Below are 25,757 nucleotides of genomic sequence, written 5' to 3'. Positions count from 1 at the left end.
GTGGTTTTTTTGGGGGCCTGTCTTTGACGTGGAAAAAATAAAAAACCAAACCAAACATATCATTTCTCTTCAGTTTCTCACCTACAATCAATAATACTATATCAGGAAGAAAGTATCTTGCTTTTTCTGTCACCACTGGATGGTGTGGTCCTGGAAGGAAAGGACAATGTCTGCTGATGATACATACTTAGGAACTAGAAAAGGTGTTACTTAAGTAGGAAGTTTTACTCTTGACTCCCATTGCCTTATTCCCTTCTGGGAAGTGTGGTGTATGTGTATAAGTGTTATCCCTTCTCATTTTGAATGAGCCCGTGGATGGAAAATGCAAAACATAAGCCAAGTTCATTTGATAGTCAGTGGCACTAAATTACCTCAATATTTATGATTTGGTCAATCTTTCTATGTGACATGTGGTCTTTCACTTTTGAATATGAGCTTTCTAAAGTAGGATCTGAATTTGTTTAGACAATTTTATAGGCACTGTGAAGCTGCAATTGAATTGTGCGATTTTGTTACAGCAATTCTAATTAGAAATAATTGTTGTAAGCTGTGCTATGATGTAGTGGATGCCTACTATGTTCCCTAGCCTTTTGTTAGCTTCCATTTCTTTAGTTTCTGCCTTCATTCCTTAACTAAATAAATAGGTCCTAAGAGTAGCATAATAAATGACTGTAATATAGGAGTGATATTATGGTTTGTTTTTAATTAAGTTTGCAACTGAAGAAATTGGAACATTAGTCAGCCCACCCCCACATTATTTTTTGGAAAGGGCAACTGATTTTTGTTGTTGTTGTTGTTTTACACTATAATATTGTTTGTTCTGGGCAGCTGGATGGTGCAGTAGACAGAATCATGGTGGTCCATGGAGTCAGGAAGACTCATATTCCTGACTTTAAATCTATCTTCAGACTCTTATTAGCAGTGTGATCCTGGGCAAGTCACTTAATTCTATTTGCCTGTTTCCTCTTTTACAAAATGAGTTGGAGAAGGAAATGGCAAATCACTCCAGTATCTTTGCCAAGAAAATCCCAATGGAGTCTTGAAGAGTTAGACATGATTGAAAATGACCTTGTCTCTCTAGCATCTAGCTTAATACTTGGCAAAAATAAGGCACTTAGAAAACGTTTCTTGAGTGAATGACTGAAGGTTTCTTATGAAATAAAACACTTTTTTATGTTTTTGGCACAAAAGAGACCCCTCCCTATTTTGTATTGTATATTACCTTTATTTTCTCAGATTCTCAACAGTTATTAATCAAGATCTCAAGTTACACAATGAACACAATGAAGAGGAGATGATAGACAGAGAAAAATACAAGTAAATGAAGATAAAGGTTAGTTATACAAGTTGCAAAAGACTAAGGCTTAACAAATCACAGGCAGGGAACAATTTACTTCCTAATCATCCAAATACTTCCATACCACTGATGGAGGACCATTGATTTTCAAATCTTAGCATTTTACTAAGGATCTTCTAGGATATTCTTTATTTCTTTCTACCAAAAATATCAGGGCAGGGGAAAGGAATGGAAGGAACTTAAAATAGGTCTTCCATAGTTTGTCTTGAAGATGCCATCAATAAATAGCTGAGTTGTAAAGTTTTCCTAATGGTAAAGAGTTTTGTAGAGATGAAGAGCAGTTTCAAACTGGCATAAAAATACAATCAATTGGATAGCATAACACTATTGAAGATTATGTATACAAATTTTTTTATTATCTGTAAAAATTTTAGTAAATTTTAAATTACAAACACTAGATTGATCTAGTAGCTTAAATACTAAACTAAATGCCACAGAATAATTTGGGATCATTTTAAAATAGTAAAAAAGAAACTATTCTGAAACTGCCCTATAGAAAGGCCTGAAACTTATTGTGAGGTCTATTTCTGGGGTGGGAGGTAGTTTCTCTAAACGAATGAAAGGTATTTTTGCCTAAGAGACCTTTCTAAAATTATGCAAATGTATATAATGTGAGGTAGCTTTGAATAGGTTGGACATATCTGAAATTTAGCTGTCCCATTTGGTACCTCAGGTGACTAGGTTATAGTGATGAGCAAATAGATGGTATCCTTGTGTTACTGTTTTAGGAGGAGAAAATGAAAGACCATCTTTCTCTGTTTCAAAAAGTACTAGGTTAAGCATGCTGAAAAAGAAAAAGTGGTTAGGGGAGCAAGCATGGTGTCACTTATATAAATACATTTTGGATCTTAGCTAACCCCACTGTAGCCAGATGCAGCCTGGTTCATATGGAATCCTCCTTCAAGTCACTCAAACATTGGGGTGAGGGAAAGAATCACTAAGAATAGACTATCTGATATCTATCTGATATCCTCTTTCTCTCCTTCCTCCCCAAAACAGAGTACAAGTGGCATATCAAGATTGGGCTTAGATCTTTGAAAAGAAGAATATCAACCCATTCCTAGAATAGAAAAAAATCTCATATAGCATACACATATATTTCAGGATGGGTAGGGAGTAGAATGATTAGGTAAAATTAAGTATTAGCCTAAGTAGTACATGTGTATTTCATAAGTGTTCAGAAATTGTGTCAAATAGCATTAGTCATTTATTCATTGAAATAATAAATATTTGGCAGCACTGGATTTGAATTACTTATATCTTCTTTAGAGTTTGGTTTTCAGTCCTTCTTTACTCGTCCTTGGAACTTATTCATTACATCAAAGATTTTCATGTATTCACACACAGCCAATCCTGACTTGGTTGGTAAAAAGCTAAAAGGGATATATAAAGAAAAAATTTCTTGTTATACCTCAACATGATACTTTTAATCAAATCAGATGAATATAAATGCCATTTTCTGAACTCCTACTTTGCTTTAATTCAGGCACATACATATTGTGAAATTTCTCTCTGGGGAGCTTCTTAGAACTGGTCTTCTCACATATCTCAGATCTACCAGGGATTTCTGGATTAGTAGGTCAGGCCATCAGGCAGATAATGGTACAGTAGATAGAGTGCTGGACTTGAAATGAATCAAAATCCATCCTCAGACACTTATTAGTTTTATGACCCTGGGCAAGTCACTTATCTCTGTTTGCCTCAGTTTCCTTGTCTGTAAAAACATGTTGGAAAAGGAAATGGCAAAACATTCCAGTATCTTTGCCAAGACAACACTAAATGGGGCCATGAAGAGTTGGGCATGATTGAAACTACTCAACAAGAACAAAAATAACAAGCCAAGCCAGTCATTGTGTTATAAGTCAGAGGCTGTATTACAATATAGTTCATAGAGTTCTACACTTGAAGTCAGGAGTCCCACCTTTGACACTCATTAAAGATGTGATCATGCACAAGATGTAAAGATCTCTCAGAAATTCATTTTCCTTCTCTGTAAGATGAGGCAATAATATGAGTAAATATTTACTTCATAAGGCCGTGTGCTTCTTAGGAGTTTCAAATGAATTAATGCATGTGAAACACTTTGTGAAATTAAAAGCAACTATTACTAATTCTAATATTATTATTACAAAATCTCAGTATACCACACCATTCATTAAGCTGTTTTAATGAGACCTGTATCTTTATGTTTGTGCCTTGAATCCCTCTTTTCACTCTCACTATGCATGACTACACCATCTGGTGGTCACAGGGAATGGAGCTACAGGTTATTTTTTCAAAGCACAACTTGCTTTAAGGTCAATAGATATATTTTAAATATACTCACAGAGAGGTACATCTAAAAGGAAAAGAAAAAAAAAGACACCAATTCTATTTTCCTTATACAACTTTTAAAGAAAAATTTGGTTTATCTAAATTATTACCAATAAAAATTCTTCTAAATTCTAAGAAGGCAAGAAAAATCATTGAACTACTTGGTCAGTATAAATAACTCCTTTCACAAACACAAATAGAAAGGAAACTAATTAAGGAAAGAGTGCAGGGCAGAAAGACTCCTTTCTTTTCCTCTCACTTCCCTCTTTCCCTCCATGTTTCCATTCTCTCCTTTCCTTTCGCCCCCTTTTTCTTTTAGTTTTTTTTTTGTATAAAATGACTAATATGGAAATGTGTTACATGATTATACACATATAATTTATATTAAATTGCTTACCATGTCAGTGAGGAGGAAGGAGAGAGAGAGGACAGAATTTGGAACTCAAAACTTTAAAAAAAGTGTTAAAATTGTCTTTATAAGTATTTGGGGCAAACAAATTAAAAAGAAGAATAGGTCAAACCAAGAATGGATGTTTCATATGGTAGAAAGAACAATGACTTAGAGAAAGTTTCAGGTCTACTAGTCACAAGCTGTATAACCATTGGCAAGCCATAATAGCTCAAAAATTCAGTTTTAGCATCTCTAAAATGGAGATGGATAAAACTGATCTATCCAGTGTAAGTCATTGTTTTTGGGAACAAAGGGAAATGCTTATAAGATGTTTTATGAACCAAAATACTTCAGATAGGATATATTACTACTATCATTATTATTATGGTAGCTGGCTTTCTCAGCAATATGTAACATTTGAAGGTACAGAGACAGAAACAATCAATTGTAATTCCCTTCAAAAAGAACTCCAAAGATGGTAGTTGTTCAACTTCTACATGTTTGTAGAACAACTGTTTAGACTATTGCTACTGTGTATTTGATGGTTCTACAAAAACAAAAATTGAGGGCAAAAAATTAAGGAAACAGTAATATAGGAAAACTTCTGAATTTGAAATTATAAAAGCTGAGTTTGAATCCCCACTATACTACTTACAACCTGGCTGACTTTGGCCAAGTTAATTAAACTATATGGCCTCAGTTTCCTCATTATGAAATAGGTATATTGAAAAAAGATGACTTATTAAATCCCTTCTATGCTTCAGTCTATGATCTTATGTACTTTTATTCTTAATACTAGAAATAATAAAAATAATAAAATTCATTTCATTAATAGACTTTATTGACATCCTTTAAGGTTCAGCTTTTTAAACTGTGGTTTGCAATCCCATATGGAATCTCATAACTGAATGTGGTTACAAAATTCAGTAAATATGTGACTTGTATACTTATTTTATATGCCTATATACCTGGGGTCATGTAAAGATTTCTTAGGCAAAAAGAGGTCATGAGTGAAAAAAGTTTAAGAAGCCCTAGGTTTAAGGAAAGTGCCAAACTGTAGTTGTTAGTCCTTCAATAGACAAATCTAAGGAGGAAAGGAATGAGTACAAGTCTTTTAGCTTTCTAGATGCCTTAAAAGGTAATTATATTTGAAGAAGAGAAACTTATCTGTTTAGAATTTCAAGTTCTTAATCATTTTTTCCTTTACATGTCATTCTCTAAGTATCTATGCTATTATTTATCTCAGAAATCCTAGAGAACATAGCTCCTTTTAAGGCAGATGCTCTTGAGAAAATTTAAGGGATACTTAATAATTTACTCAGGACCCAATATCTAATTTGCATTTTAACTTGTCTGTCGTCATTGTTTGACAGAAAATGACTCCTTTGGAAACTTCATTGCTGTGTGTCAATGGATCAATCACCTTTTATCATTTAACCCTTAGTCTACCTCCATGATACTGAAACACTGAGCAGCTATGGAAGAGAAAGTTCCAGCTACCATCCTGGAGGAAATGGATTGTTATTGCACAAACCCCTTGCCCATAGGCAAAACCTCTTGTGCTTAATACAAAAAATATTAATAATAAAAAGCATTGCATTAGTGGATCTTATTGACAAGCCCTAATATTTGGTAACTCTTATTACCAGTACAATGCAAACATGAAGTGGGCAAGTGATATATTAGCAGAATTAAAGATATAAAAAGAGGAAAACAGAGATAGGCTTACCTTTTTAAAAATAATATAAAGTATAAAAATCGTGGTAAAAACAGGTAAACTTGTTCTTCTAGAATTGCATTAATTATCTTATTGACTACATAGTCTGGCTCTAGAATTGGCAACAGTAAAGGATTTCTGGAAAACAGAAACAACAATTTAGTCTAACACAAGAATCACTAATGATAGTTTAGAGACAAACTGCTTTTTATGTTAGATTAAGAAAAGAATCCTTGTTAATAAACTAACAATAACAACAGCAATAATAAAAACTAGCATTTATATAGTGCTTGCTATGTTCCAGGTACTGTGCTAAGTGCTTTACAAATATTATCTCATTTGATTCTTAGAACAACAATAGTTAAGTGATTTAGCCAACATCACTTAATATTTGCTCCAAGTCTCTCCCCTTTTAAATTTATCTTTTATACAGTTGCCACGGTGATATCCCTAAAACTCTGATCTGACCATATCACTCCCCTATTCGTTAATGTCAAGTAGTTCTCTATTGCTCCTAGGATCAAATATAAACTTCTGTTTGGTATTTAAAGAGTTCAATTTAATTTTAAATGACCATTTAAAGATTATAATCTCACTCCAAATTACATTCCTAAGCTTATAATATATAACTTCTTTCTATAGCTGTTAAAGTCTAGTCAAAATGATCTTTTCATTCTCACAACTTGACACTCAGTATTTATTGTTGCTATTTAATTGTTTTTAGTTGTGTTTAAATCTTCATGATTCCATTTAGGATTTGTCACTTCATTCTCCAGATCGTTTTACAGATGAAGAATGAAGACAAACAGGATTAAATGACTTTCCCGGGATCACACAGCTGTGTACCTTAGGCCAGATTTGAACTCAGGAAGATGAGTCTTTCTCCATACCTATTACTTAGTCCTTTCCCCTGCCTAGAACCTATTTTCTTCTTATTGCTATTTTTTAGAATCCCTAATTACTTTCAAATTTCAGATTAAGTGCTATCTCCTAAAAGATGCCTTGCTAGATACCACTCCTCCAGCTGCTAGAAACTTTCCCCCAAATTAACTTGCATTTATTTTGTATATGTATATATTATCTTCCTGATAAAGTATAAACCTCTTGAGAGAAGGCACTTGGAATAATATTTGGCATATAGTAAATACTTTGTAAATGTTTGTTAGTAAATGGATGTCCCCATTTCTTCCATTTCTTTGTTTATTCTCAACAAAAAATATGATAAAGCAGAATTTGAAATGGAAAAATAAAAATTCTAGGTCAATAGCCAGATCTTGGGAAATTAGAAAATAAAAACAGAATTAAGTCAGTAAACCAGATTCTTTAACTCAGAGATGGCTAAAATTATTAACTGAAAGAGGTGCCTAGTACTTTTATGGACCTGACAATTGAATATTTATGTTATTCTTATCAAGTTCATTTAATAAGCATTTACGAACACAAATTATACATGCCAACAACTGGCTAAATGCTGGATATGCAGGGACAAAATAAAAGAGTTTAATTCTATTGGGGGAGGGAGGAAATAACATGTACAAAGACGAGCAAATGCAAAATATTATCAATAGTTATTGTTGTCAGGCCTATACTTTAGAAATATCACTGCAGCAGCTATCTGGAGGATGGGTTAGAGAAAGCAGAGACCAGAAAGGGAAACCAATTAAGGAGTGACTGTAATCATCTCAGGGATCATCAATGAAAATCTGAAGTAAAGTGGTAGCTTTAAATTAAGGAGATAGTGATGGAAGATGTGAAAATGGAACTGCAAAGACTTGGTAAGTGGCTTGATGATCTATAGAAACAGAGGAAATGAGTAATTAGGGATCATTCTGAGTTTGTAGGCTAAGGTAACAGGAAGAATGGTGGTGTACTTGACTGAAATAGAAATGGTATAAATTAGAGGAAGAATGAAGGAATAAAAAATAGTGATTTATGTTGAGTTTGAGATGCCTTTAAGGTATCTAGTTCAAAATAGGCAGTTAGTGATATAAGACTAGACTTTGGGACAGATATTCACACTGAATATATAGACCTGGAAACATCTGCAGAAAGATGATAATTGAACTACATAGGAGAGAATGGCATCTCTAAGTGAGAGGGTGAAGAGAGAGAAAAGTATTCTTGTGGGTGGGAGTAAAAAGTAAAAGGTAGGGTGGAATACTGAGATGGAAATAAGGGGATGGAATTCTATGAAAGTTCAATGAAAATATGAACTGAAATATTTGTAACAGGTCTTTCTGCAGTGGCAAAGAACTAGAAACTAAGGACATGTCTCTAAATTGGGAAATGTCTGAACAAATTATGGCATATGAGTGTTATGGAATATTATTGTGCCACAAGACATGATGAAAAGAATGGTTTCAGACAAATCTGGGAATTGTAGAAGAATGAAGTGAGCAGAACCAGTAGAACAATTTATATAGCAACAGTAATAGTAAAGAAAAAAACAAAACCTTTAAAGCAATTGGGAACTGATCAATGATTCCAGAAGATAGATTATGAAACATGCTAACGACCTCCTGATAGAGATGTGATAGTACAGAAGAAGATTTTTTTTCTCCATGGACAATATAAGAATTTGTTTTGCTTGGCTATATATACTGTTCTAAATGTTTTTCTTTTTTTTTTCGTGTGTGTGTGTGTGTGTGTGTGTGTGTGTGTGTGTGTGTGTGTGTCTGTGTATTGGGACACTGTTGGAGTGGGAAGTAGAAAAAAGAAATAAAAAAAATAAAGTACATTAAAAATTTTTTTTTGAGTACAGAAAAAAAAGAAAGTAAATGAAGTTACAAGAATTACAGAAGTCCCAATGGATAGTTGATAGTTGAAAGCTTCTTCTCTAAGGTTTAAACATTAAATTTCATAGATAGTCATAATCTTAGAGATGGAAGGAACTGATAGGTCCATTGTAGCTTCTTACTCTATGCATGAGTCATTTCTGTAATATCCTCGACAGATCTTCCTCTAGTTGTAATATCCTCGACAGATCTTCCTCTAGTTGCCCTTTGAAAACTTGCAGTGAGGGAATTCACAATCTCACAGGGCAGCCATTTCCATTATTGGAAAGTTTTAATAGCTAGAGAATTCTTTTTCATATTGAGCTTAAATCACTTTATGACTTCCACACATTCACTAGTATTGCCCTCTGGAACTTTGCAGAATATGTAATTTGTTTTATTTTGATATGACAGTACTTCAAAGATAGATGTCATGTCTCCTTTGACATTGTTTCAAGGCTAATCTTCTCTAGTGCCTTCAATGGATCTTCATCTCTAGAGGAGAAAAAGCTCTCTGGCTTTGGATTCAGAGGATCTGGGTTCCAAACTCATTTCCTTTGCTTATTACTTGTATGATACTGGGCAAGTCACCTCTCTTTGTGCTTTATTTTCCTCATCTACAAAATAAGAAAGTTGGACTAGATGACTTTGAAGGTCTCTTTCTGCTCTAGATCCATGATATTATGATCCTAATTATAGTATATAGATTAATTCCAATTTATTGAAGTCCATCATAAAATATAGCACCTAGAATTTTGCACAATAACTAGTGCACAGAGAGGCAGCCTTAAAGTCAGGAAGACCTAAATTCAAAACATTGATTTCTGAAATATACTTGTTTTATGGCTCTGTGTATGTCCCTTGATGGCTTAATGTCTCAATGTACTTTTTAAGACCATAACTTGTAAAAACCATTGTCAATTGGCATTAACAGAGGGACTTTCCTGCTTGGAACCTCCTATATTAATGACATTCAGGACAAAATAAAAATACAAATAGAAGTCAGTGCAGAGTATCATAGAAATACTGCCTTTCTTTTTCTAGAAGTTAACACATTAGTTTTTTTTTGGCAGGCTACTTGACTCATAGTGAACATTAAGATTAAAAGGAAGGAAAGAAAGAAGGAAGGGAGGGAGGAAGGAAGGAAGGAAAGGAAGAAGGAAAATGGAAGGAAGGAGGAAAGGAAAGAAGGGAGAAAGGGAGGGAGAAAAGAAAATGGGACAAAAGTCAAATTCCCTTCAGGTTTTTCCATGCCATTAAGTATCTCAAAGCATCTCTAAGCCATCACTAAACATATATAAAACCAGAATTAGTAAAGGAGAAAAGAGAGGCTAAGAATGAAGGAGAAACATTTCTAGGCCAATGCTCCTCATTCATAAAATTAAGAACTGATAACATTTTATTACACATTTCCTTTAAAATGAAAATACTTACCCAGTAGAACAACCTTCAAACATTCCAGTTTTTATAAAAAATGGGCAAACAATGGTTGTTTTAATCCCAGTGTTTCCTTGGGCAAATGTTTCTAAAAACATGGATTCAGCAAATCCAAAGGCTGCAAATTTACTTGCACAATATTCTGTGAAAAGAAAACCCAACACAAATGTACTTAGAAGAACATTTTAAATGTATAAAATAAAAGCTCACTTTAAATGTTAAATACTCTTGGCTTGACTTGGCTTGATGACCTTCTAAAATGTTTTGTAAGAGATAGAAATTGGACCTGTGATTTCATAGATATAAAGAACTTCCAGGTGAATGAAGTCCTTCTACCACTGTTGTCAAGCATCTCCTCTACAATACATAAACTTAGAGTTACCTAGAGCTGCTGCTGTTGTTTGATCTTAATTTGTGAAGAGCAACAATGACATCATGAGGTAGCTGCCTTGAACATGAATTGGATTTAAGTGAGGCAGAGTTGAACAAAGTCTTCAACTTTATTCTCTCTTCCAGAGTCATTGAAGTATAGTGGCAAGACAAAAGTCAAGATGCAATAGATGACCATGATGTATTCACATGGTTGGGGATAGACATTCCCCTAACTCACTGATGGGTTTGAGGCCTGTCAGTTACCCTCAACGTAGTTCAACCTGTCTGCCAAGAGGATTTTACTCTTGCACATTTAATAGTTTCTTGGGACTACAAGTGAGAGTTGAGTGAAGGTGGCTACCAAAAGTGGATGAACAATCCCCAAAAGGGGCCTTACACCAGAAAAGTCACTTCCCCAGAGTAGCAAAGGCAGTCTCTAGTAGGGGCAAGATTTAAACCTTCCTGGCTCTTAGTCACCTTGTTGTTTACAAGCCATAGCATCTCTCATTTCTTTTGCAGAATGGATTATCCACGATGCTCCAACATTCTTTCCTATTGTCATGTTTCCCTTTGTTATAAATATGTGAAATATCAATTCAATTGATGGGACAGATTACAAAGAGAACAGCTAAGGTAGTTTTCATAGCTTTTCAAAATGCTGCACTTCTAGAGTGACAAGGGAATGGTTTTGCTTATAGAATATAGCAGAAGAGATGTGAATAGATGGATTGGTGCAAAAGGATTATCAGCAACTGGAGTTTAGCCAGAGAAGAGATATGTGATAAGAGAGAGGATGAAGAGCAGCTAGCAGGAAAGTAGTGGGAGATGGTCATTGAATGCTTGTTTAAAATAGTGACATTTTTGGTAGTGTGGAAGAGTTGAAAAAATCTCATTATGACTGTACTAGAATAAAACAATACAGGAATGCATTATAGGTGATGGAATTATAGTTCTACAGGTATTAAGTTATTTGATAATTTATCATTGGTATAGCTACAGAATCAATAATAGTTTACTGAAACTTGTGCACAATGATATGGTATATTTGGAAGGGTGCCTTAGTGATAGGAGGGATCCTTTCTCCTTTATTCTTCTTCCTCTTACGTCAGAGGATCAGGCCCATGGACCTGTATGTAGATTTTAAGGAATCACTTAACTTGGTTGATAACTCCATTTTAATATAATTGCTTTCTTTTGTAATCCCATGCATATTATTTCATGCATTTAAAAACATTTTTATGAGAAGGGATCCACAGGATTTACCAGATGGCTAATGGGGTCTATGGCACACACAAGGCTAAGAACCTCTGCTTTTTCAGGTAGGCCTGAAGCAGAGACATACTTCTTTGAGGCTCCTGGAAGATTTGGTACACATTCATAATAGAGCAGTGATTATTAGGCTACTCGAGATAGGGGATTCCTGTCATCCTTATTACAATAAGGGACCACTGAAATTTTAGATTAATATTTATTCTATGATATAAATACAGTTTAATATTCAAGAGCTCATTTGTTTATTTCTTGTGAGGTTATGTGTTAATTTATTTAAGGGAAGGGAGAAAGGAAGATATTATGGTTCCGATAAACTTATATAGCTCATTAAACAAACAAAACAAAACATATTTCCCAACAGATCTTCACATATACAGTCTGTTAATAGTTATAAACAGATCTCTGGAGACTGATAAGAAACTGACAGAATCTCAGTCTGAAAGGCCACCCTAAAGCTTTGTAATTCAAGCTGTTCTTGAACAAGATTCACTTTTGCCATACATTTGACAAGTAGTTATCTGGCTTTTGCTTGAAAACCTTTAGTGAAGAGTACTCAGTGCCATTTTTGGATGGTTATAATCATTAGGAAATTTCACATTGGGAAAACAAAAGCAGTGTAGATTATATATTGGTTTCTTGTCAAGGGAATCATGTGAGAGGATAAAGATTAATCTAAGTTATACATTTCAATTTTGTACAAACATATCTAATGGTATTTGCCAGTTGAAAGCTTGAAGAACTAGGAATAGATTTCTAATTCCCATTTTGCCATTAATTACATTTCTTAATTTGCTTTCCTTGTGAAATTAGGTCAATATTTACACAAGGCTATTATGCAACTAAGTTAAAGTTTGTAAAAGACACTGCAAGACAAAATATTACTTAATATTGGTTGTTTAAATCTATATAATACTTACCTGATAACCTACTTACACCAACTAATCCAGCTGAACTTGAAATGCACACCAAGTGCCCATGGTTATTAGCAATCATACTAGGAAGGAAGGCTTTGTAAGTCTGTGAGGCAAGATAAAATAAAATATCATAAATGTTTAAACATAGTATTCCTTTTCCTTTAGTTGGTTATATTTCTATTATGCTAAAAATGAAAAAAAGTATCAAAAGATGTTCCTGAATTTACAAAGTATAGATCAAATTACAGTCTTTTCCATAGAAGAATTTATCATTAAGAACAACTAGAAAACAAGTATGCTTATGGATTCACATAAGCATGTATTAAAAATACATAATATATGTACATATGTATAAACACACAAATGGATCACCCCATTAGCAAACTGAGAAAAGAGAATTTAACAAAAGTACAGAGAAAAAAATTTGTTTAAGACCTAAAAATGAGAAATGCTACCTATTTTTAAATCAAATTGAAGATATCATATCCAGAAATAATTGAGCTAATGATATAGATATATGAACTTTAACAATAAGTTTTCATTTTTAGTTCAGCAAGTTAATGCACTGAAAAAAAATTAATCTGTTCTCTATACTTGGGCAGGCTCAGTCTGCAAATAAGTTAGTTTCCCTCATAAAGCTATCACACAAATAATTTGGATGTTTAAATTATAATAAAGTGACATTTCAAACTGGTTACATAGTGAGAGGGTTTTCTGGCAGGGATTGCCTGAATTGAGTCTTAACGACAATAAGATGATATGGTTTAGGAAATGATATAAAGAGGGCAACTTTAAAATGAAATCTTAGAAGAGAAGGAATCTTAAAAAAGGAATCTTAGAGATCATTTAGTCTAAACTTCTTATTGTTATAGATGAGGAAACTGAGGTTGAAAAAGGTTATATAATTTGCCTAAAATCATGGTATATTTTATGATTGTTTCTTGACTCCAGAGTTCTTTCTATGATACTTATCTGTTGTACTATAGTATTATCCAGATGAACAGAGACTTGAAAGATGGGAAGAAGTGGGGGAACCAGAAAAAAAATCTCAGATAATATGGGAAAACCCTGTGAAAACTATAAAGTGCCATGCAGATATGATTTATTATTCTTATTGGTTAAGGGTTTATAAAATACTAGATTCATATTCTCTCTCTGTCTCTGTGTCTCTTTCTGTCACTCTGTCTTTGTCTCTCTGTCTCACTCCCCCTTTTCTCTTTAATCTCATTTGAGCTTTAGAACAATCTTGTAAAGTAAGCAGTGTTATTATTTTACTGATGAGAAAATTGAGGATGAATGTGGTTAAATAAGTTGTCCAGAGTCATGCAGTTAAGAAGAGTCTGAGGTCATCCTGATCTAAGACCAAAGCTATCACCCAGCTTTATAAAGGATAGGACAATTACCTTTGACTGGATCCAAGTCCTACCTCTGACACACTCTGATTATATAGCCCCAATTAAATGACTTACTCTCCCACTGCCCCAGTGGGTTTTACAAATTGTAAAACATAGGTTAGTAAAGCATTTGGAGTAACAGAATAATATTTTGTCACTACAAGTTCTCTATACCAGTGAAATCATAGTTCTGGTTAAAAAAAAAAAAACATTAAAAAAAAAAACTCAAAGAGGTTTAAATGGTACCTGAGATGAGGTAATTCTATAGTTTAGAACCAATCCTTAATTTGAAAAGTTATGCCATCTTCAAAAAGTTTTGAAGCTATTTCCAAATGCCAGAAAACAAATCATTATTTGTTTAAAAGAGCCTGACTAATCTAATTTACAAAAGGGAGCTTGAATACTAAGATAATTTTGTAAAAAGTGAGAACATGAAGAAAATCACCCAGATATGTGCTTTAGAGTTCACGTCAAATGATCTTTCCACACATTCATCTGGAATCTCAAGAAAATCTTTTCCTGTTACAACTCCAGCATTATTAATAAGAATGGTGACATCACCAACTTCTTTTTTAACCTGGAGAGGAGAAAACAGAAAGAAGCAATTTGTTATAAAATGAGTTTCATTTTCTTAGTCTTTTATGATTTCATTATCTAGTGAAGTAGAATAGAATTGAATGCCCTCCACTCAATTCTTATTTTGATGTTTTATCATGGATTTGAGGTGACTCTGGTTTTTAAAGGTTATTATCTGGAGCATGAACTCTCTGGCAGATCCTTCTAAACCTGAAAAGTCCTGAGTATAGGCCCCATAGTGGATAAGAGACATGCTGTCTAAGAACTAGTTTAGTTGAATCCAGAGTCTCAGTATCAAGAGAGTGGCTACTAGCAGATGAATTTTTCTGTTTATAGTAACTCATGAAAACATTTACTATGGCATTGGAGATGGAATTCATAGTTTCACAAGGTCTTAGAACTTGATCTGGGAGGATTCTCAGAAGCTATCTAATCTAATCCCTTCATTTTAGAGCAAATTGAAGCCTAAGATGTCTTAAGGTCACATGTAGTAATCATCAGAAACTGAATATGAACTCATCTTCTGATTCCATAACTACTTTTCTCTTCACTGAACCATGCTAGAAGCCTACATTGGTAGAAGGAGTAATCATATAGGTAAAATCATAGATCTTTGAAATATTACTTAGAAAAGAGTCTGTTTAAAAAAAAAACCGTGAAAGATCTCTCTCTACTTTTGTGCTGCAGGAATTTTGTAGTACTCAAATACAAGAGGTAGCAACCCAGGACAAAAAAGGAATCCATTGAAGAGATATTTTAAGTAATCTTTGAGGAATTGGTGGGGAATGGTTAAAATTTTAGAAAATGGGACAAGGGAAAATATTCTTACTTTCCAGAAAGAAATAAATGATCAATTCTAAAAAGTAGATCAATGCACAACCTTCACAATCATCTCGATAAAAATTTTAGACTTGAAAATCAGATTTATGATTCATAAGCACACAGAAAGGGAATCAATCATCACTAACTATATTGGCTTCTCTATGAAGAAATCGTTCCAAACTAACCTAAATTCCTTTTTGGTATATTAACTATATTGAGAGAAGAGGGAAAAGCTTATGGATATAAAATAATTGGATTTTAGAAAGGAACATAATTATAAAATTCTTCTAGATAATAGTTTAGGTAAATTTGTAACTAGTTAAACGATCATTTTAAAAGAGTTTTGATTAATGAACTGATGTTAGCCTGGAGGCAAATCTCTAGTGCTTGGTCACAGGGCTTTATTGTGTTCACCATTTTTATGAATAACTTGGATGAAGAAAAAGAAGACATGATTATCAAATGAGCATGATAAAGATGGCAGAGAAATTTATGTTAGAATGTAAAAAGCTCTCAACTGGCTAAAATTATAAGGTCCTATATATAGGACAACATAATCAATTGCCCAGGGAGAGCATGGCGATGGGAGGAAGAGACATGTTTAAATAGACAATTGATGTAAAAATATAGCTGATTTTTTCCTAGGTTCCAAAGAAGAAACGAATGTGTGTTTAAAAAAAATAAAAAGAACTGTGTTATATTTAATCTAAGCAAAGCATCAATATAATTTTGAATACATAAAGTAAAATAAGAAATATTACAAAAACCCCAAACCTTACAACTTATGCCAGGTCTGTAATACATCTGAATAGTGGTAGTATTTATATGTGAATCAAGAATATATAGGTTATCATCAATAGTGTCATACATCCATTGTTCAAACCTCTGATTTCCAGTATGACCAAAAGTCTAGGAGACACACAAAGCAGAAACAGCTAAATTTTTAAGGACAGTTGGAAAAAATGTTGCCGATAAAATTCAAGTGCCTTGCAGATAGATGTTTAATCCTGATCTATATTTAGTTAGTCAAAGAACCTGCATTAAGCACTATATATGTGTTAGGTACTGTACTGAGCTCTATAGTTAAATTTGACTATATATAATATAAAACTAACCATTTGAATTAAAGACAAAACTTAAATAGCAATGGGACCAATTAGCTACTTGGTTTCTTCTCACTGGAAATGGAAGTAGCAAAAAAGTCCAGCATAGGATTGGAAAGAAGAGATCTTGCACAGCTGGAATTATGTCCTGTTAGCTTCTTTTCTTTTCACTATAACTGAGCACCCATGTGATTAGTAAAATAACATTTCACCCAGCTTTGCTCTTTGAATTATAACTGGGTATACAGGAGGAAGGTATAGGGTGATGATAAATGGAACTATGAGAAAGGAAGAGAGCAAAGTGCTTTCCTAATTATGGCCCTGGTCTACAGGGATATTCTCCTTTCCTGTAAATGACTTGTCTAGAAATAAAATTGGTTTAGGAGATTTTTGACTAAAAGAATTATTCAGATTTGATGAAAGATATTAACACCCATGTGGTAACAAAACAATTTAAATAATTTTAGAAACTAAAGGCAGAAGGATAATAAATATGAATTAGCTATAAGTTGAGGACATCGCTTGTATCATTCGTTATCTAACTGTATACCCATCACCTCATACAATTATCCTTTCTACATATTCAGGGTTAGAGGTGTAACACCCCCATAATCTGAAAAATCCTAGTAAATTTTTTGTTATTTCTTTCATACCAGAGAAGTCTGAATTATTATGCTATTAAAAGATAAAAGATGTTTATATTATATAATACTCTACATATATTTTATGCATTTCTGAATTTCTAAATCTTTTCCATGTTGTCTGCTGGCTTTTGCATGTTGTTTGCAACTTCTGCAAAATTCCCCAAAACTTCCCATTTAATTTCTTATGCTGACCTGAGATATAACATGATGGAGGAAAGTCTTATGTGGAAGGGATGACTATATAAGTGCCTCACATATAATAAACACTTAATGTTTGCCAAAATAGATGACTACATTATAGAGAACTATCTAAATGCAAATTTTGAGTAAATCATTAACTCAAAGGCTGGGTGGTTGATAGAATTTTATTAGATAAAGAAACTGATCAATATACGGTACTTACCTGATCTGCCACTCGGTAGATATCTTGCCTTTCACCACAATTACAGGTATATGTATACACTTTTGATGCACCAGTTTTTTTGGCCAATTCACAAGTTTCTTGGTTGCTTTCTGAGTTGATATCCCAGAGAACGAGGATAACTTTAAGACGGGCAAATCTTAAGGCTAATAATCGTCCAATTCCACTTCCAGCTCCTGTTATAAGGACTATTTCACCTTCAACATTTTTCTTTGGCCTTGGAACTATGAAGTAAAACAAAGCCTCCAAAAAGCCACATGTAAATTTGCCACAAAAAGTGAGCAGATCCACCATGGCTTTCATTTTAGAAGAGATATTTCAGCAAATACCTACAAAGAGAGATGAATTTACTGGGCATCATATTTTAGGAAAGCCATTGATTGATAAACTGGAACTGAGTGTGACATTTTGGAAAAGACATTGACAGAGTGGGCACATTGTAAAGTTTCCAAAGGAGAGTGGCCAGAATGATGAAGGATTAGGAAATTATGCTATTTATATAGTCGGTGAAGTAACTAGTGATATTTATCTAGAAGAAGAGAAGCCCTGAGGTAACCTGTAATTATTAATGCTGGGCCTGGAGTTAGGAAGAGGCATCTTCCTGAGCTCAAATCTGGCCTCAGCCATTAGCTGTGTCATCTTGAGAAGTCATTTAACTCTATGTGCCCCTCTTTCCTCATGTGTAGGCTGGATAAGTAAATGGCAAACCATTTCAGTATCTATCCCAAGAAAACCCCAAATTGGGTCACAGAATTGGATATGACTGAACAACATCAGGAGGGATTCTTACTTAGGTATTGAAAAACTGCTGAGGTCCTTTTCCAAATCAGAAATTTGAGGATTCATGATGGAAATGAAGAGCAGAAGCACATGAACCACTGAGAAATTAATTAAGTTTAATTGGTCAACCTCTCTGAACAAAATTATGTCTGACTTTTACCCTCTTTGTAGCTAATGACAATAACTAAGTCTTTAGTTTTAGTCTTTCTTGGAGAATATGGTCCAATAGAAATATATTAAAAAGTACTCTTGGAGATGGGGTAGGAACAATTGAGGTTTAGAATTGTTGCAGGGCTGGGGCTAGGCATAGGTTAAGGGGAGAAACGGTCATTATGTATCATTAAAGCATTGAGAGTGCTTTAATATTGTCCCAACTTTCTTTGGAGTTGGGCATATTATTATAAAGTGGCAAATTTGAGGAATAAGGAAAGTAGCTCAAAGGGAAAACAATGTCATGTAACAAAAATTTACATAAAACTTATTTAACACCATACATTTAATATTTATAAATGAGCATAGTAAATTTGTTTCAGAATGGAGCAGGTTATTCAGAAAAAAAGTTGATAGATATTTTTGCTGAAGTCAAAAGGACTGAGCTGGTATGCTTCACTAAGTTGTACATTCTCCTTTCTTCTGTCCCCTTTTAAAAGCAGAGCTGAAATAGATTTTCAAGATCTCTATAGCTTTTTGCATTAATTTTATACATACAATGAGGCTACTAATTCACAGTATAAACTTTATAAAGGGACTTCACTTCAATGATGCACTATATCTATAACCTACTCATATCTCCAGAAAAGTGTGGAATGTAGAAATTTGTAATCTCCAGAAAATATGTGAAAATTCCCAAGCTTAAAAAAAATTTTCTCTTTGAGTTTGAGTTGGATCAGTCAGATTTGAGTAAGGCATTCCTATGTTCTAGGTGAGAAAGTTGCTCACTCTAGGGAGAATTATAGGAGGCACTTAATCTTCTGTGTACACAGATGACTTGATTTAGCACAAACTAATGACCTATATGCCATGGTGTAAAATTATTTTGGTATTAAAATATGTAAAATTATTTTCTTAAAGAATTAAAAAGTGTTACTCATTAGTTTCCCCCAACTCACATAGAATATACTTTTGGAGATTGCTTTCTTTTTCTTTCTTTAGTCCTGAGTATGGTCACTACCCATTTAAAATTAACCTTTATCTAGCACATGATTGTTTACTCAAGTGCTGATTTCCATATATACCATATGAGCTATTTTCATCCACATAAATATAGTTTGTTACTAGGTTTTAAACTATCTTTTTTATTTTTCAGTGCCTAATACAATACTTTGTACATAGTTCTTGCTAAAGGGGAGTTGAATGAATCATCAAATATTCCTTTCAATATTAGCAAAAATTTTAAATAATCAGAAACTTAATATTTTGCCTTTCAGGATGTTTCAGGCTTACTTATTTTTTGTGCTTCCACTCACTCAATCAATAAACATTTAATAAATGTCTATTATGTGCCAGGCACTGTGCTAAACACTTTTAAGGAGACTGAGGTTCAGAGACTTTAAGTAAGTTTCACAGTGTCACACCAATGTATCTGAACTCAAGTGTCTGCACTCAGGCCATACTGACTCCAAATCTCTATCCACTACTCCATGGCTTCTAGGTAGGACATTCACAAGAGGTTATTACCAGTTATCAGGAAACATAAGTAGTTTTGATTTTTTGTCAAAACTTTAGCCCAACATTTCCGGATGATTTCTTTACAATATATTCAGCTTGGGTTAACTATCAAAATTTCTGTCTGACCTTAGATATTCTATCACCTTTCTAATATTTATGCCTTTATGGGGATTTACTTTTCTATCCTTTAAACTTAGCATCCTCTCTTCCTTTATCTCCAGTGCTATACCTTTCTTCTACTTTTGTTTTTTACTTGTTTATTGTTTCATTGTTCATTTCTGTTTCTTTCTTAGATTATTTTCTAATAAAAAGGACCTCATTATGAAGTCTTATAAATACCTGCCCCTGTCAACAGGAATTTAATTTCTCAAACTCTATTTTTCAGCCACAATCTTTTCTTCAGTAATTTGAGGGATCTTCCATTCTTTCCTTCTTTTCTTTTTCCCACTCTAAAAGAGCACAGAAAGAATTTGCCAATGAAATTTGAGAGAAATTTCAATTACCTGGGACCCAACTAATTGGGATCCACAAATAACACATTTGTCATAGGATAGTCTTGAGAATGAGTGAAAAAAAAATCAAGTTCAGAGTATGAATCTTCCATTTCCTCCATTTAGAACTTACATGTGACTAGTGATTTACAGGTTGTCTCACCCATAAGAATGTAGAATCTTTGATAGATGGGACTTTCTGTCTTTGCATTTCTAGCCATAGTGTCTAGTTCATGCTAAGTGCTTAGTGATCATTTGCTTCCTGATTGAATATTTTTGGCAAGGAGAGGAAAGAAGAAGAAAGGAAAGGACAGGAGAAAAAGGAGAGTATGGAAATAGTGGAAGAACAGCACATAGAAATCAAGGGAGAAAAGAAGATAAGAGACAAAAGAGGAGTCACCTAACTAATATACTTATTCATAATAACAGACGGTAATGACTTGCCTAAAGTCAAATAGCCAGGCAATGCTGAGGTTTGAAGCAAATGTTGACTCTAAGAGTAGATACATTCTACTAACGCAGGAATGTGTGCTATTACCAATTGGGGAATGTATTGCCAATAAGAACTAATATGAAATAATTTCAATAAAAGAATAAGTTTCAATGAGGAAGAAAATTAAATTGATAAGAATACTATATTGCTTCAGGATTCTGGATGTAGAATGAATAATGTCTAAGTGTGTAGGTGTATATTCCAAAGAGGCAAATTTAGGTTTTCAAAATTATTTTTAAAATTCCTAACAATTGAAGATACTCAAAAGTATAATAGACTCCCTCTAAAAGTCCCTCTAGATGGACCATCTATCAAAAGTGATATAGAAAGAATGCCTGTAGTAGCCTTCTGAAATTCCTTCAGATCCTGTGATAGACAAACAAAATTCCAAGGAACATCTTCTACCAACATAAGGGAAAAACAACTTATTTAAAGAATTTTGGTATCTTAGAGCCTATAGGAATGCTGCTGCTAATGACATTAAACTTCTTTCCCTCCCCCTTTAACACCAAACAAGAACAGGTTCAGGTATACTTTTTAGAATTTCCCTTATTTGTACGTGCCTGAAAGTAACATAATTGCATTTCTTAAAATTAAAAACAAAACAATTCCTTTACATTGAATTGAGTGGTTTTTACTGTATATGAAATATGTTTTCTGTATAAACTAAAATAAAATGTGAAAATGTAATAATTCAATAAAGAATGTCTCTCGAGTGAGGTATGCTCAAAAATGTATTTTAAGATGAGAAAAAGTCAATTATTGAAAGAATCACAGAATAATCAAGATTTAATGCAAGTACATTATCAAGTCATATTTTCCTTTTTTTTTTTTCTGAAGGGGTATCACATTTTCTTAGGAGCAGGGTAATGGTAAATTACTGAATAGTAATTTAAGTTTTTACAAATGTTTTTTGACAAGGCTATACACCTATAATTAATGCAAGTCAAATTAACATGAAATTGTAGGGGCTAATTTGGACAGGTAAATGACTCAAAAATAGGAAACCCAAAACTATAGAGAATGATACTTTTGAGAATGAGTAAATGTAAAACAATAGAGGTTCTTTATAGATCTTTTGGTATTAGTAATATTAATCACTCTATAAATCATCTAGAAGAAACAAAAGTATAGGCTATAATTGCTTTTTTCCCCTAAAGAACTAGTCTTTGGGAATAAATTTCAGGAAGATTTCACAAGACAGCATGAAACAAGTCAGAGAACCTTCTGTGAAAGTAATAAAATTGATTTAGACTAAAATAATCTATCATTGAATTTGCATATTATATGGCAGGCTTTGAGAATTAAATCAGATATAATGCAAGAAAGGGATTTAACTACTATTAATAATGATTAATTGTTGCTTCAAAAGAGGGCAAAATGGTGGAATGGATAAAGGGTTAGCTAGCTTTCAAATTTTATCTCAGACACATACTTGCTATTTGTCTACTCTCTATATATCATTTAACCTCCCATTACTTCCAGGAAACCCTGGAAATATATAAATGCATGCTATGACATGTCCTGGTGGAGACAGTTCCCACGCCATAGTGCCTTGTACACATGAAATCAGAAGTTACAGGTCAAAAGATGTTTAGCTCCAAATTGGTAACTAAACTTTATTACCACAATGTAGTTTGCAGAAAATTATACTGTTTTTTTTTTTTTAATAGGATGTTCACTTCTTGTTGCAGTGTCTTCATGTATTACTATGAAGTAGTTGATGAGTTAGAACACAAAAATGAAAGGATCCATGTTACATTTTCATAGTAGAATTTCATATAGCAAGAACTTAATAAATGTTTGTTGACTGACTGCTATTAGTTTTACAAACTTCCACACATTTTCAGATGCTTTTCTAATCCCTGGTTGAGATGTACTGGGAATTGTTTAGTCTTTTCAATCATGCCTAATTCTTTGTGAGCCTATTTGGCTCACAGAGATATTGGAATGGTTTGCCATTTTTTTTCTTCCAGCTCATTTTATAGATGAGGAAACTGAGACAAATAGGATTAAGTGATTTGCCAAGCTTACACAGCTAGTACACATCTGAGGCCAGATTTGAACTCAGGAAAATGAGATGGCCAGGCATTCCATCCACTGTTCCACCTAGCTACCATTGAATTAGCAATTACTAGTATAGAGATCTTCAAATGTTGCTTCCACGAGGCTGGGATGGCTAAAGTGTCCTGGGGAACGAAGGGTGATTTTTGGGCATCCAGAAGGCAATAGATAGAAATAGCCTCTAATATAAGAAGTAGGTAGAAGGAGAACAGTGGGACTCACTTATTTCGTCACTATTTTCAGGAAATCTTGATTATTGTCTTTGTGTATCTGAGTGGGATGTAGCAATATACTTGGGAAGCTTGAAAAGAAAGAGAGTAGAGTTCATTGCTATCATCTCAGCATCTTTAAGATCTGTTCATCTGGGTGTAGGCAAATTAGAGATACAATCCTGTCTCTCAGTCTTTTGCTCAAGAAGCTTCAGGGTTCCTTATTGCTTACAGGATAAATGAGAAACTCCTCTGGTTTGGTTAGGAACTGCTCTGTTAGGTGTTTAAAGTCTTTTACAACCTGGATCCAACCTATCTTTCCAGCACACATTATTCCCATTCATGCACACACAAAACTGCCTTACTGTTTCTTATACTCTCTATCTCTTGTCTCCGGCCCTTTTCCTTGTTAGTGTCCCAAGCTTGAGATTCATTGTTGCACTTTTGCCTCTTAGAATCCCTAGCTTCCTTCAAGATTCAGTTTAAGTGATACATTCATCAGTGGTTCTCAAAGTCTGGTCCAGAGCATCCTGAGGAATCTCTGAAATCCTTTCAGAGAGTCTACAAATTCATAATTTGTTTTTATTTTTAATGTTATCAATATTCATAACTATAACCCACATAAACAAAAATTCTTTGGACAGATCCTCAATCATTTTTAATAGGATAGAGATATTGAGAACAAAAATTTGAGGACCACTATACATGAAGCCTTTCATGGGCACTTTGATTTTTTTTATCTACTTATATATACATATATTTACTCTCCTGAATTGATGCTCCTCAAGGGCAAGGTCTGATTTTGAATTTACAGAGACTAGCATCTAGTAGGTGCTCAACAAATGCTTGTTGTTGAGTCTCCAAATATGACCTAGCATATCCTAATTCTGTGTTTTTTGCAAACTCTTCTGCATGTTTGGAATGTTCTCCCTCCAAACTTTGCCTCTTAAGATTCCTATCTTCTTCTAAGACAGTTCAATGCTTTTTTCTAGAAGTGTTTTTCATTTCCTCCCAGTTATCAGTGTAATCTCTTCCTTACTAATATATACTGTACTCCTCCAATAAAATACAAGCTACTTCGGGGTGGGGATTGTCCTGATTTTGTCTTTATAATCACAGAACCTAGCAAACTAGTGTGATGCAGATGTGGTACAAAGTATGGGTTTAATACTTAATTTTCTTTCTTTTTGTCCCACAATATTCTTTAATTTTTTTATATATTTATATTCCCCCCAATTATATGATGGCATCTAAGTGCAGATTGGGGCAACACTTTTTGAATAAATCCTCTCATTTTACAAAAGGAACACAGGCCCCAAAATTGACTTCCTTAAAACTAGATCTCAGCTATTTGTCCATTGAAATTTCACCTTTATCAAGTTACTCTCCATCCCCATTCGTTACTCTGTATGCTCTGGTTAGGAATAGAACAGGGTTCTTTGCCAAATTTTCAACTATTTTGCTATCATAATTAGTGGATGATTTACAATCCCTCAAAGCACCTTTGTAGAAAGCCATAAGAGAATGGAATAGTAGATGGGGACACAAAGAAAGGAAGAAAAAGGGGGAGATCTGAAGAAGGGAGAAGTAAGAAGGGAGGGAAAATAAATGCTTGTTAAATGAAAAAGAAAACAAACAAGAAAAGAAATTAAAAAAGAAAAGAAAATTCAGGCTCCAAGCCACACATTCTGTGAGTGAAGGAGATATTAGGTATGTAGGTAGGGGATAGAGAAGAAAATTTGGGGAAACAAAGAACTCATTTCAAAGATAGTATTTTCAACTCATTCTGCCCATCTGCAGCACAGGGAGATTTTTTTTTTTCTTTAAGGTCATCTTAGTTGGGAAATCTTTCTCTGCAAAATTCCTTTGTTGCCTCCACCTAGACTAAACTGTAGGGAAAGTAGTATAAGCTTTCAAAATTAAAGAAGATATACAAGGGAGGTGTATGTGTGTGTAGCACTGAAGTTTAAAGACTAGCATCTCCACATTACTGAAGTTTATTTCTCGTCACTTATTTAGCTACATCTCCCTGACACACTCACTAAATTAACTCCTGGTTATTTCTGCTTTCACTCAAAATGCTTAGGTGACATTTTCAGCAAACAGCGATTCTGAAACCGGCATAACTAGCAAAACTAAAAGTTTGGAGGACTGGGAAACTCCCATACTGTCTTTAATCCAAGAAGCTTTGAGAATCTAATCGAAGATCCCTGAAGTGAAAAACTTCAGATTTGTAGAAGAAAAAGCAGAATAAGAATTTCCCCCTTCTGTTCTTTCCCTTCCCCTTCTCGATTTCTTCCTTGCATATGATCAAAGAGTTCTTCCCCCAGTCCAGAAACCCCAAATTAGCCGAATAGAGGCATTAAGATCATTAGTCTACAAATACACCGCACACAATTCAAGAGAAGCTAATCTCGGCTGCTCATTACCTTCTCCACCACATCCACTTAATGCTACTTACTTGCAGCTCTTGGAAGTTCTGGACGCACTGTTCCCGAAGCCCTCCCAGTGGAAGCAAAAGCTCAGACTGTATACACCCCAAGCT

At 33.9% G+C, this 25,757-nt stretch overlaps 1 protein-coding gene across 1 annotated transcript; it reads right to left on the bottom strand.

The window, feature by feature from the left end:
* Positions 1-1,204: 1,204 nt before the first annotated feature.
* On the bottom strand, positions 1,205-25,757 carry LOC127543850 (epidermal retinol dehydrogenase 2-like). The gene is made up of 7 exons (XM_051970171.1): positions 25,674-25,757; positions 17,490-17,836; positions 14,387-14,518; positions 12,551-12,650; positions 9,987-10,131; positions 5,791-5,916; positions 1,205-2,730 (listed from the first exon to the last, which is right to left on the bottom strand). The coding sequence occupies exons 2-7, from the start codon at positions 17,808-17,810 to the stop codon at positions 2,637-2,639; spliced, it is 918 nt and encodes a 305-aa protein (XP_051826131.1). The 5' UTR covers positions 17,811-17,836; positions 25,674-25,757; the 3' UTR covers positions 1,205-2,636.

The sequence above is a fragment of the Antechinus flavipes genome, chromosome 1, assembly GCF_016432865.1.
Source record: "Antechinus flavipes isolate AdamAnt ecotype Samford, QLD, Australia chromosome 1, AdamAnt_v2, whole genome shotgun sequence".
In the NCBI taxonomy this organism is placed as follows: Eukaryota; Metazoa; Chordata; class Mammalia; order Dasyuromorphia; family Dasyuridae; genus Antechinus; species Antechinus flavipes.
Note: the sequence above shows the minus strand (reverse complement) of the source record. Positions and strands in the feature narration are given on the sequence as shown.